General features: G+C 42.7%; 1 protein-coding gene across 2 annotated transcripts in view; it reads left to right on the forward strand.

The window, feature by feature from the left end:
* The first annotated feature begins 15 nt into the window (after positions 1-15).
* LOC118423737 (transformation/transcription domain-associated protein-like) overlaps positions 16-12,969 on the forward strand; it is a 230,878-nt gene continuing 217,924 nt past the window's right edge. For both annotated transcript variants that reach the window (XM_035831940.1, XM_035831939.1), the window contains exons 1-3: positions 16-61; positions 326-441; positions 838-949. In XM_035831940.1, coding sequence (XP_035687833.1) covers positions 344-441; positions 838-949 — 210 coding nt within the window. In that variant the 5' untranslated portion in view covers positions 16-61; positions 326-343. The remainder of the gene's footprint in view (positions 62-325; positions 442-837; positions 950-12,969) is intronic.

Raw genomic sequence — 12,969 nt, forward strand, 5'->3', positions numbered from 1 at the left:
ATAACACTGTCACTGCAATGCCATTGTCTCTGCATACGAGGGGCACGTCCAGCACGACCCGGTAGGTTACCATGGAAAGCTGTTGCCATAGAATTGTGTTACCATAGAAATGTGTCACCATAGAAACAGATTGATGTTTGTTCCCACAGCAAAGCTCGAACCACTCGATGGAAACCTGTTGCCATAGAAATGTGTCGCCATAGAAACATGTCGCCATAGAAGAATGTTTCAATAGAAAATATTGATGTTGGGGATGGATGCTTCGGAACATTCCATTCTCCACTGCGGGGGTGTCAGTAAACATGTGTAATGTTTGTTCCCACAGCAAAGCTCGAACCACTCCATGCTGGGGGTGCATGCTTCGGCACATTCCATTATCCACTACGGGAAGATCGCCAGGAAACACGGCCTCATCGGGACATGTCTGGACTCATTGAGCAGGTCAGTGTTTGTCTGCACTTCTATAAGAGCCTGCCAGAGGGCAGTGCTGCACTGCAATATAGCTTTTCGAGGCTTGCCACTTTAAAGAGTTGGGCCATTTTAATGCTGATGCTTGTTATTGGTTTACACATTTTTCAAGGTTACAAAAAATTTTGTCTGTTGTCTTATTTTATACTCTAATCTTATACTGTTGTTTGTATTCTTGGTACTTAGAATTAGATATTCTGGTTGCCTAGTTACCTTAGCAGCCTTTCCTTTGTCTTCTTATTGCCTGGACTCTATTTATTCATTATACATGCCTTTTCTATGCTCTATTGTTGCCAGGATCCACACCATCCCCAGTGTTCTATGTTCTGTTGTTGCCTGGTTACTTGACTGTTGTTCTATTGTTGCCAGGATCCACACCATCCCCAGTGTTCCCATCGTCGACTGCTTCCAGAAGATTCGCCAACAGGTCAAGTGCTACCTGCAGATGTCAGGCGTCATGGGTCGCAATGAGTGCATGCAGGTAGGTCACATGTCAGAGTTCAGGCTCAAAGGGAGTTCATGTTGCTGTCCAGAGTGAATGAGTGAGTGAATGAGAAAGTGAGTTAGTGAGTGAGGTAGTTTAATTTTTCCCCAGTGACTGAAGCATTTTGAATCTTGTATATATTGGCCCTATGGCTACTGTGGCTGCTTTCTTCAAGTGCCTTGAGTGTGGACTCCCTACAGGTTTGACTGCAGTGCTGGAGAGAGCCCATTTCTTCACCATTCTCTATGAGCTGCCACCGCTATTGGTGTCAAAGTGATGACCCTTACTTTACTGTGATATTTTCTCCCAGTCCTTTGAGTGTTGCCCACAGACAGTACTGTACTGCAGAGAGGGACTCCATTTCCTCACCATTTCCTGGTGCCATGCTCGCTGATAGCCGCGTATTAATGTTACCAGAATGGAAGGGGTTGTTATAGATTTTTTCTCTCGGTACGTCCAAAAATAGTCGCCCACCAACTTTGCTCTTAGGGTCTCTGGGGAGGGGGGCAATGCACTCAGTGTTACCTCTGTCATATATACAGTAACTGAAGTCACTGAAGTCATGTACATGTGTATGGTTAGGGCCTCTAGGGAGGGGGGCGATGCACTTAGTTACCTCTGTCATATACTATAGTCACGTACATGTGTATGGTTAGGGTCTTTGGGGAGGGGGCAATGCACTTACAGTCGCCTACATCAGTCACTGGACTTGTACATGTACGTGAAAAGGAACTACATAGCTTTTTGTCAGACTCTTTACTTAAATACACGTACAGTAGTTCGGGGCCCACTCGCGGTCACTACCACGAAACGTGTAAAACAGACCAATGTAACATGTACACCACAGTTTCGTATGACACGGGCAAAGAGTGATGGACGTCACTCAAAAAACAGGAAGAACCGCCAAACTTATAGCCACCAGTGTTGCCATTACCATGTGGTATGTAACTATAGCGCTATTGCATAGTTTAACTTAAGATTACTGCAAATACTCACAGAAAATTTAAAGTCTTCTTTCTTTTAAAGACTTTACAGCATGTACTGTGGATGTGTGTGCATGTTACCAAAATGGAAGGGGTTGTTATAGATTTTTTCTTTCGGTGCGTCTAAAAATGGTCGCCCTCTAACTCTGCTGCTAGGGTCTCTGAGGGAGGGGGGCAATGCACTCAGTTTCCTGTGTCATATATACTGAAGTCACTGAAGTCATGTACATGTGTATGGTTAGGGCCTCTAGGGAGGGGGGCGATGCACTTAGTTACCTCTGTCATATACTATAGTCACGTACATGTGTATGGTTAGGGCTTTTGCGGAGGGGGGCGATGCACTCAGTTACCCCAGCACATACTGTAGTCATGTACATGTGTATGGTTAGGGTCTTTTGGGAGGGGGCAATGCACTTACAGTCGCCTACATCAGTCACTGGACTTGTACATGTACGTGAAAAGGAACTACATAGCTTTTTGTCAGACTCTTTACTCAAATACATGTACAGTAGTTCGGGGCCCACTCGCGGTCACTACCACCAAACGTGTAAAAGAGACCAACGTAATATGTACACCACAGTTTCGTATGACATGGGCAAAGAGTGATGGATATCACTCAAAAAACAGGAAGAACCGCCAAACTTATAGCCACTACCAATATTATGGTATCATGTAACTATAGCGCTATTGCATAGTTTAACTTAAAATTACTGCAAATACTCACGGAAAATTTAAAGTCTTCTTTCTTTTAAAGACTTTACAGCATGTACTGTGGATGTGTGTGCATACATACTTGTCAGCATTGTGGTAATTGGTCAGGAGACCCTGTTGGTGAATTGTTCATTTTATTGCAAAATTAGATGATGGCAAACTTAAAGGCTTTACAGTATTTGCAGTGGTATCTGCTCAGCAATCTGTGCATGCATGTGCATACATACTTGTATGTTAGCACTGTGGTAATCTGTTAAGAGACCTGTTGGTGAATTGTTCATGACTGCTACACGGGAAAACCATGTTTAAGTGCAGAGCTTAATTGCAGCGGTATCTGATTGTGGTTCTGCCCCGAGGTACAAGTGTGGAAGTGTAAAAGGTTTCTGTGCTGGTGTGCATACATACATGTACATGTAGTACATGTACAGACTGTGCAATGTAGCATTGTTAAGCATTGTGAGAGCAGGTTAGGGCAGTAGAGACACGTTTCTTACACCGATCAATGTTATTACAGTGCGTAACAGTTACTACTGTCTTTGTTGCTGGCGCTTTGAAAGCATGTTCCTTGTGCAAAATGCCCTTTCTTCTTTAAAGTAACCGCACACATTCATGTATGATTTGAAATTCTCAACCTAAGCAATGTGGTAACAGTTTTGGTCATTCTTGTTATGATCATTATAGTGTGTAACCACTGTCTTTTTTGCTGGCACTCAGAAATCATTCTGCATAAAAATCGTTTTGCATAACCATACTCTTTCTCCTTTGAAATGTACCGCACATATTCATGTATGATTTGAAATTCTCAACCTAAGCAATGTGGTCACAGTTTCGGTCAAGCTTGTTATGATCATTACAGTGTTTAATCACAGTCTTTAGTTTCTGCGCTTGGAAGGCATGGTTTTTTCGTATGCAAGGCTGTCTTCTTTCTTCCTTTGAAAGGTGCCACACGTATGCATCATGTACAATGTATGATTTGGTATCCTCAACATTTTGGTAATACATGTAGGTTTGGTCATTAGGGTGTGTTACTGTGTTCTGTGGCTGCCCTTGAAAGGCATTTTCTTGATGTGAAGCTACGTTTTTTTCTTTCTCAGAAGCATATTTTTTGTAGATGTTGAATACTCTTGTTCATGGATGCCTCTCAGAACCAGGCTTAACACAGACGTACACTTGTGTACTAATAGAGTATGTGGAGAAGGACAACCTCAAGCCAACCGTTCACACTTTCGCCACATCTTCAGAAAAGATGCTGGAGCCGCATGTTCCCCGTTTAGGAGCAGATGTACACTTGTGTACTGTGTGAGCCTTACTGAACACTGCCTCTTCTCAAAGGAGTTTTCAGGATTTAAATGAGGAAGGAAAATCAAGAAATCTTACTACAAAAAACTTTTTCCTGGGAGCATGTTACATTGAAGACTCATTCCCTAGCCTGCCAGGTGCACCTTTACTTAAGTCTAAGACGTTCAAGCATCCCTGGCTTACCATCTCATACCAGGGGATCTTGTTTTTATCTCTGTTGTTCATCTGTTTTGTCATTTTAACAATGATGAAGGGGGTTCGTTAAGTCATGATCTCGTTTCAAGAACCCTCTAGAGAAGATTTGGGGGTGATTATTTGAAATCGTTTATAATGATTATGGTCATGACAACATCCTGCATTTGCCACAACATTCACTGTAATGAAACCTCACGCAAGTTTTACTGAAAAACTTTTATTAAGATTTCTTTGCAGGGTGGTCTTGGTAAAGACAAAGGTACATGTAAAGGTAGTCCCAGAGCCAGTATAAGGCCGTAGGTGCAGTGGGTTGTTATCCACTGTGTCTAGGGCACAGCATTGGAAGGTAGAGCCCATCCCTCTCCTTCCACTGCTTTTACCTTCCCAATCAAAGGCAGGTACCAGTTTTTTTACACCTGAGTAAAGTGAGGAAATTTGTGTTAAGTGCCTTTCGCAAGGACACTGTGTCAGCATCGGTGGCTGTCAAGGGACTCTAACCCAGGACCTCTGGGTTCTGGGACAAACACCTGGCTGTTACGCTACTCTACCCCAAGTGACCCCACTGTCTTGACTGAGCCGTTTCAATGTTTAATGCTTCAAGTGAAGACCTTTGTGAACAGATGGCGGTGTCTTATCTAGACAGAGATCTTCCCAGATGTCTTGAGAGTTTCTAAGACTCAGGAGGATTGTGTAGGCAGACATGAAGTCAGAGGAATTCCTTACAAAGGCCTCAAGGGAATCTGTTGATGTGCTCAAATGTAAACCACTTTGCAGATAACAGGATAAACTTTATTTGTTTGTGAACTCATTAAGTTAAGTGATGAAATATGTGTATGTCCCAACGTTTTGAACAAATATTGCAATACAGGACATGCTTTCTGTTGCAGAAAATGGGTGCAAAATTTTAAGGCTAGAATTGAGAACATATTACTGAGCTCATACTACTAGATTTGCATATTTGATGATATAATGTATATATTAAAAAAGATACTAGTAATAGCCCACAGCTGACCATTACAGAAATAAGTAACTTGGTCACACTTAGTGTTCCGCCTGTAAAAAGCCCCCATGATCCCAGTGGATATGTGTTGATGGAAAGCAACATTACTATCAATTTTTGCTACATCGCTCCCAATTTTTGCTACATGTACATTGTTTGCCAATGTTTGCTGATGGAAGGCAACATTGCTCACAATGTTTGCTACATTGCCCACAATGTGGCCATATCATATCAGACAAGGTCACAACAGGGCTCGGTCAAATGTTATCAGAGCGGTCCATAGATAGTGTCGGGGCTCTTGTTAAGGTCAGAGGTCATCCATTAGACAGCGTTCGCGCTCCCGTCGGACCCGTGATTGACGGACGCGCGCCTCTCCGGCCGCCGTATCACAGCTGATGCGATCGCTGCGGAAGGATGACAGGGCGGGGTCAGAGGTTATCAGGCGCGGACGGCGTGACATCGTGTCAGGTCAGAGGTTATCAGGCGCGGACGGCGTGACATCGTGTCGGGTCCCCGCGTGTGTGATTACGACAATGGGTTTAATCACGATGGAGTTAGAGATTAGCGCAGGATTTATGTAGGTCATGAAGCAAGAATTGAATTGAATTGAAAGATAACTGGAGGACTTGTGCCTGTATATATACATGTATGTACTTATAGCTATAGGTACGAGCCTCTTGTCTGCTTTTTACTCACTTAACCCAGTTAGCCAAGCACTTACACATTCTACAGTAAACACAAATTCGAGAGGAAAGTTTGTGATTAGGACAATAGGGTTTAATCAGGATGGATTTAGAGATTACGGCAGGATTTATGTAGGTCAGTCTAGATCAAGATCACCTTGTGTCTACTATATAATTATACTTATGGGTACAGGCCCCTTGTCTGCTTTTTACTCACTACCCAGTTAGCCAAGCACTTACACATTCTACAGAAAACACAAATTCAAGAGGAAAGTTTTTGATTAGGACAATGGGGTTTAATCACGATGGATTTAGAGATTACGGCAGAATTTATATAGGTCAGTCTAGATCAAGATCACCTTGTGTCTACTATATAATTATACTTATGGGTACAGGCCCCTTGTCTGCTTTTTACTCACTACCCAGTTAGCCAAGCACTTACACATTCTACAGAAAACACAAATTCAAGAGGAAAGTTTGTGATTAGGACAATGGGGTTTAATCATGATAGATTTAGAGATTACGGCAGGATTTATGTAGGTCAGTCTAGATCAAGATCACCTTGTGTCTATATACTGTACTTATGGGTACAGGCCCCTTGTCTGCTTTTTACTCACTACCCAGTTAGCCAAGCACTTTCACATTCTAAAGTAAACACAAATTCCAGGAGAAAGTTTGTGCCCTTGTTTTCATGCATAGAGAATTTATGAGGTATGATATACAGAGCCAGGAACATGAGTACAAACAAGCTTTATGTTATTGAGCCTGGTATAGAAACTGGTGTCATGTCTAAGTCCTGGAAGAAGAGCACAGATGCCAGGAAAATACTCTGCCTCTATATATGGTCGCATCATCCTGGAACAGACCTCTAAATGCCAGGAAAATACTCTGCCTATATATATGGTCGGATCATCCTGGAACAGACCTCTAAATGCCAGGAAAATAATCTGCCTATATATATGGTCGGGTAATCCTGGAACAGACCTCTAAATGCCAGGAAAATACTCTGCCTCTATATATGGTCATGTTATCCTTGAACAGACCTCTAAATGCCAGGAAAATACACTGCCTCTATATATGGTCGGACCATCCTTGAACAGGCCTCTAAATACCAGGAAAAGTCCAGCCTTTGTACAAGTGATCATGACATATCTGTCGACATAGATTCCCAAATCCAGGAAAATAAGTACAAACTCCTGTTGGAAGTCCAGCTTTATGTTGTTAAGCCTGGTATAGAAACTTGACAATGTATTCATGTCTAAATCCTGGGAAAAGAGTGCAGGTTTCAGGAGGAAGTCCTCTGTATGTTTTTGAGCCTTAAATAGCTAGCAGCTGGAATTGATCTTCAAATCCAGGAAAAGCAGCACAAACATGTCCTTCTGTGTTATACTTATCCTGGCATGGAAGCTGGTATCAGTATCCAAATCCTGGAAAAGAAGCTTAGATTCCAAGAAAACCCCTGCCTCTGTACTTCTGATCCTGACATAGTAGCTGGTGTGCACTCTCTAATCCAGGAAGAGGGGCTCGAATTCCGGGAAAATCCCATTTTTGTACCAGCAGGCTTTAGATACAGCCAGGTATGGATTTTCAAATCCTGGAAAAGAATCCTGAATTCTAAGATAAATACAGGCTCTGCAGAGTAAGCCTGCCAAAGCAGCTGGAATGGTATCTAAATCCTGGAAAGTAATGTGAATTCCAGGAAACAGTCCTGCATCTTTGTTTGTAATCAGACGTATTGACCTTCAAATCCAGGGGAAGAAGCGCAGCTTGCGGGAAAACCCTGTATCTGCTTTAGACATCTGAAAGTATCAATCTTCGAATGCTCCTGCATTTCTGAATGAACCAGTTATGTAGAAGAGTTTGTTTTATACATCGAGTTAGTTTCACACGTAGTGAGTACTAGGTATTTCATCACTCTAGTCCGTTGAAGCAACCATGGGAAGATATGAATATGTGTGTACGGTGGTGAGACAGTTTCTGGTTGGAGAGTTCCTTTTTAGTTTTAAAGAAATAAAGAAAGAAAGAAAGGAATGTAAATGAATGGATAGTGGAGATTCTGTGGACTCAAGGGAAATGATGAGTATAGTTTGAGTGTCCAGTTGTTATTGCTGTAATGATACCTGTATGTACGTCCATAGAGGTTACACCTTGGTAGTTGAAATTCCGTGGACTCTGGGGAAAGGTGGTATGTAGTTTGCATGTCCTCCTATTATTTACTTGTTATTGCTATAATAACTTCTGTATGTAGTTCTGTGGAGTCTGGGGAAACGTTATTGCTATGAATCGTATGATATTTGTATGTAGTGGAAAGTGTGTGGACTCTGTGGAAATGTTGTCTATAGTTTGGATATCCTGTCATTATTGATGTCTGTATCCCAAGGCTCACCCCCACCCAAGGTCGAAAACCATCAGCCAGGAAGCCACACTGGCTAAAAGATGCGCCGCTCTCTCGTCGTGATTGGATCGTGAGTGATGATGATTGGACAGGAGGTCGGGGGTTCGGTTCCCGGCGGGCCCGGGTGTATCGATAACGTGTGAAAGATTTAGCGTACGTGATGTGTTATCATATACTCGTGTCCCCCGGGGTATCTGTGCGCTCGGGGTCGAAGGTCATCAGATACGGCTGGACGTAGGCCAGGGGGGAGGTTATCTGTGTTAGATACTGTAAATACAGAAACTTTCGCGGTGGTTTAATGATCACGGTTTTCGCAGAGGCAAATTCCCCGCAAACTTACACAAATTTAAAACCACCACAAACATTTTCCCATGGCATTAAGACACTCCAGTGCATGATGCTATCTTGAACTTAAAACCACAGCGAAAAGTCCTTTTTCCTGCTACCGCGAAATTAAATCCCTGCGAAATTAAATACATTTACAGTATCTGTGTTAAATATCCCTGTCTTTTTAAGATCTTAGTACGCCCTTCTGTCCTGTTTCTGAAGAAAGTCCTTGAAAAACGATTATAGTGTCCCTAAATGTTTGTGAAAAGTTGGCAGAAATTGCTTAAGATATGATGGAATGGGTTGAAAATAGGCTTTTTTTTTCCACGACATAGAAGTGTTCCATCATGTTGGAGCAGCAGTGTGTCTGTCCGTGTCTGTGTCTGAAACACGGGTAATGTATAACGTCTAGACTTTCCCTGCCCTGGAGAAAAGATAAGAAGTAAGCTGCAAGGAGACTGGGAATGTTTCTTACTGTGCACAGATGTCTTGTGCAGACAAGACGATGTTCCAACTTCCTTCCGGGACGTCTTGAAGACATGGCGCTGCTTATCTTTAAGACTGGAGGAAAATGGCAAATCTTCAACAAGCCTTGAGTTGACGTCTTAAGTGACCAAGATTTACAAAAGCACAGAGGGATGAAATTCTAAGAATTATGGCCTTGGGCAAGGTGAACAAGGAGGAAGACTGCAAAGCCTTGAAGTCTAGCCTGGAGTAAACATTTTAATTCTAACATGTCTTTGACATGTTCAGACAAAGACATACACAACCAAGGAGAAATGAAGTTCTAAGGTTTGTACTTGCCATGGCAAACGACAAGGAAAACAGTTAATTGTGAAGAAGATGGTTTTAAAAGCCTTAGATGAAGACTCGGACAAACAAGGAGACATGAAACTCTAATGTTTGATCTGAGTCTTCATCCAGAGACTTTGGCAAAGTTTGGGCGAGGTCCAAGTTACTCCCGCAGACGTCAAACAAGTCTTCAAGGAAAACAGTAAATCTTAAAAAAACTTCTGTCAACTCCAATCACATTCTAAGATGTCGTTAATCACCTTTCAGACAGACAAGAAGGTATGAAGATCTACGACTTGTTTACAAGGCTTTGTTTCGAGACGTCGGCAAAGTTTGTGCGAGTTCCAAGTTTCTCCCGAAGACGTCACGCCCAGACAGGGTAACGTGCTCATGAATCATCTTTCCTGCAACGGAAGGGAAATGAGCCTTAGGATCTTCTGGCTCTGGCAGACTTATAAGACGTCTTAAATAAGCCTGCGGAATCTTTGGCTCTGCTTGAATTATAGGAGGTCTTCAGTAAGCCTAAGGAATCATTTGTCCCTGTTGATTCATGAGACGTCTTAACTGGCCTTAGAGGAGGACTTACCGAATGAGAAGAAGAGATGATCCTTCTGTCCTGAGGTCTGTCTGCTGTCTCCATCTCATTCCTTATCAGTCTCCTTCAGCTGGCTGTGAGTCTTGTAGGAACAACAGTTTGTCTTAAGGCACTACTGGAGAATCCTTCAGCTGCCTGTGAGTCTTGTAGGAACAACAGTTTGTCTTGAGGCTACTACTGGAGAATCCTTCAGCTGCCTGTGAGTCTTGGAGGAACAACAGTTTGTCTTGAGGCACTACTGGAGAATCCTTCAGCTGCCTGTGAGTCTTGTAGGAACAACAGTTTGTCTTCAGGCACTACTGGAGAATCCTTCAGCTGCCTGTGAGTCTTGTAGGAACAACAGTTTGTCTTGAGGCACTACTGGAGAATCCTTCAGCTGCCTGTGAGTCTTGTAGGAACAACAGTTTGTCTTAAGGCCAGTACTGGAGAATCCTTCAGCTGGCTGTGAGTCTTGTAGGAACAACAGTTTGTCTTGAGGCCACTACTGGAGAATCCTTCCGCTGGCTGTGAGTCTTGTAGGAACAACATTTTGTCTTGAGGCCACTACTGGAGAATCCTTCAGCTGCCTGTGAGTCTTGTAGGAACAACAGTTTGTCTTGAGGCACTACTGAAGAATCCTTCAGCTGGCTGTGAGTCTTGTAGGAACAACAGTTTGTCTTGAGGCACTACTGGAGAATCCTTCAGCTGCCTGTGAGTCTTGTAGGAACAACAGTTTGTCTTGAGGCACTACTGGAGAATCCTTCAGCTGCCTGTGAGTCTTGTAGGAACAACAGTTTGTCTTGAGGCACTACTGGAGAATCCTTCAGCTGGCTGTGAGTCTTGTAGGAACAACAGTTTGTCTTGAGGCCAGTTCTGGAGACTCTGAGGCTATTTCCTGTGAGCTGGTGGATACAGTATATATTAGTTGGAATGTACAAACATGTAGTTACAGTAGCAAGTTTGGTTGTAGGGATTGCAACAAGGTATAGGGGGAGGTGACGGTATTGCCATAGCCTTTTCTAGGTTGTAGGGCAGTGAGTTGTTATGAAAGCTGTGTCTGCGATTCGGTATTAGGAAGGAGGAAAAACACACTCCTGGAAGCTGACCTTCCCAAGGGTTCTCTGCAGCGATACCGGGGTAGGCGAGAAAGACCTGGGAGCTGTCATGGCAGGTAGCAACATCAAAAGTTTACATAATGATTGTTTTTACCATTACCATATTCATTGTGATGTTTCTTCATGAACTTTTGGGACCCAGAGAAGCATTTTAGCCAATTTTATCCCCAATATTTTGCCCCAGGGTAGGACAAGATTTCTAAAATTCACTTGTCCTATTGGCCAAATACATTAAAAATTCAGTTTGAAGTTGCACGAAATCTGTGTATTTTCACTTCCAGCAATGTTTTGCCTTTGGGGGCACCATAAAAAGCTTACATAATGATTGTTTTTACCATCCAGGGCTTGTCCCCACGATCTGACCCCCTCTCTTGTTGAATAAACATCCTTTGTGATGTCTCTTCATGAACTTTTGGGACCCAGAGAAGCATTTCAGCCAATTTCATCCCCAATGTTTTGCCCAAGGGCGGCTGGAGACCCTGATGACACCAATAACCATTCCTCATTTCTCCCAGCATGGGGCTTGTCCTTATGATGTTGTTGAATAAACATTCGTTATGATGTTTCTCCATGAACTTAAGGGACCCAGACCAACATTTTAGCCAATAACAAATGTGTCTCCTTACGTAACCCACCCTGCTGAAGGTCGGGGTAAAACATCTATCATATCAGTACATGACATACAGGCCTGCGGGGACTGTCAGAAGGTGCACCCCTTAAAGGTCAGGTCAAAGGGCATGGCTACATCGCTTGAGGTCATGTCAGAGGTCGCCACAGCAATCTTGGCAGCTTGCCATGACTCACGATGTGTCGCCACCCCGCCGTTTTTCACTTCGTCGTTGATGTGTGTTACGTAAACAGGTTATTCATGGATGTCTCTTTGGCTTTTTGGTTTGAACCTTTATTAGTCACGAGAAGCTCAAATCAACCTGCAGGCCGCTTTTCATTGAGGTCATGAGGTCAGATAAGATATAACAGATGCAGATTCATCAAGTCCTAATAAATCTATCTTATATCATTACATATCATTACAGATACATGGTACAAAACATACATTATATCGAAAGCTCAGGGTTCAACTTCATACTCAATGTCATTTCTTTTACTTCAAGAGTCTCTTAAAGCTGTTGATATTGAGAAGATTTTGCACTGTTTCTGTTCATCAACTAAATAAAGTGAACATTATGATGATCATCTGTTACATAAGGAGGGCTGTCATTGTTTTTAGAGATTTATAAAAAATGTGAAGACATACATGTAGGTGTCACAAAAGATGGGATGTTGGATACAACTTGACATGCTGCTGTCATACCACACGGTCCTGTCCCTGGTGCTGAATTCACAGTCGATACACTGTTTAAACATATAACTGTCAGCTATGAGGCTAGAAATAGCTGATGTAGTGTGAAGTGTTGATATGAAGAGAGATGTCATAGTCCAGGGACAGTTGGGCTCCTTCAGAAATCTGTCTCTGTCTGACTGAAAGGACCAACCTGTCGTTTCTTAAGATGAATAAATAAAGAAAAAGCTGTGTGGCTAGATATAGCTGGTGTAAGGATTGGTAGTGTTGATGTGAAGAGATATCATTGTCTAGGGACAGAAGGGGTGGAAGTAAAGGTATCAGTGTGACACATAAAAGATATCAATCATGATATTAATCATGATATGAAGACAGTGTGACACATAAAAGATATTAATCATGATATGAAGAGAGATGCGATGGTCCAGGGACAGAAGGTGTGGAAGGCTGGACAGGCAGATGGCAGGTGATGTCACTCCAGGCATCAATGTGACACTTAAAGGATATTAACTGTCATTCATGTAAACATAGAGCAAGGCCAGGCTATCAATGAATAGAGATAGGCCGGGAGTGTTAAACATAACTGATGTTGTGATAAAAGGCACTGATAGGTAGAGTTTTCTTCAGGGACACTTTGTGTCAA

The sequence above is a fragment of the Branchiostoma floridae genome, chromosome 10 (assembly GCF_000003815.2).
Source record: "Branchiostoma floridae strain S238N-H82 chromosome 10, Bfl_VNyyK, whole genome shotgun sequence".
In the NCBI taxonomy this organism is placed as follows: Eukaryota; Metazoa; Chordata; class Leptocardii; order Amphioxiformes; family Branchiostomatidae; genus Branchiostoma; species Branchiostoma floridae.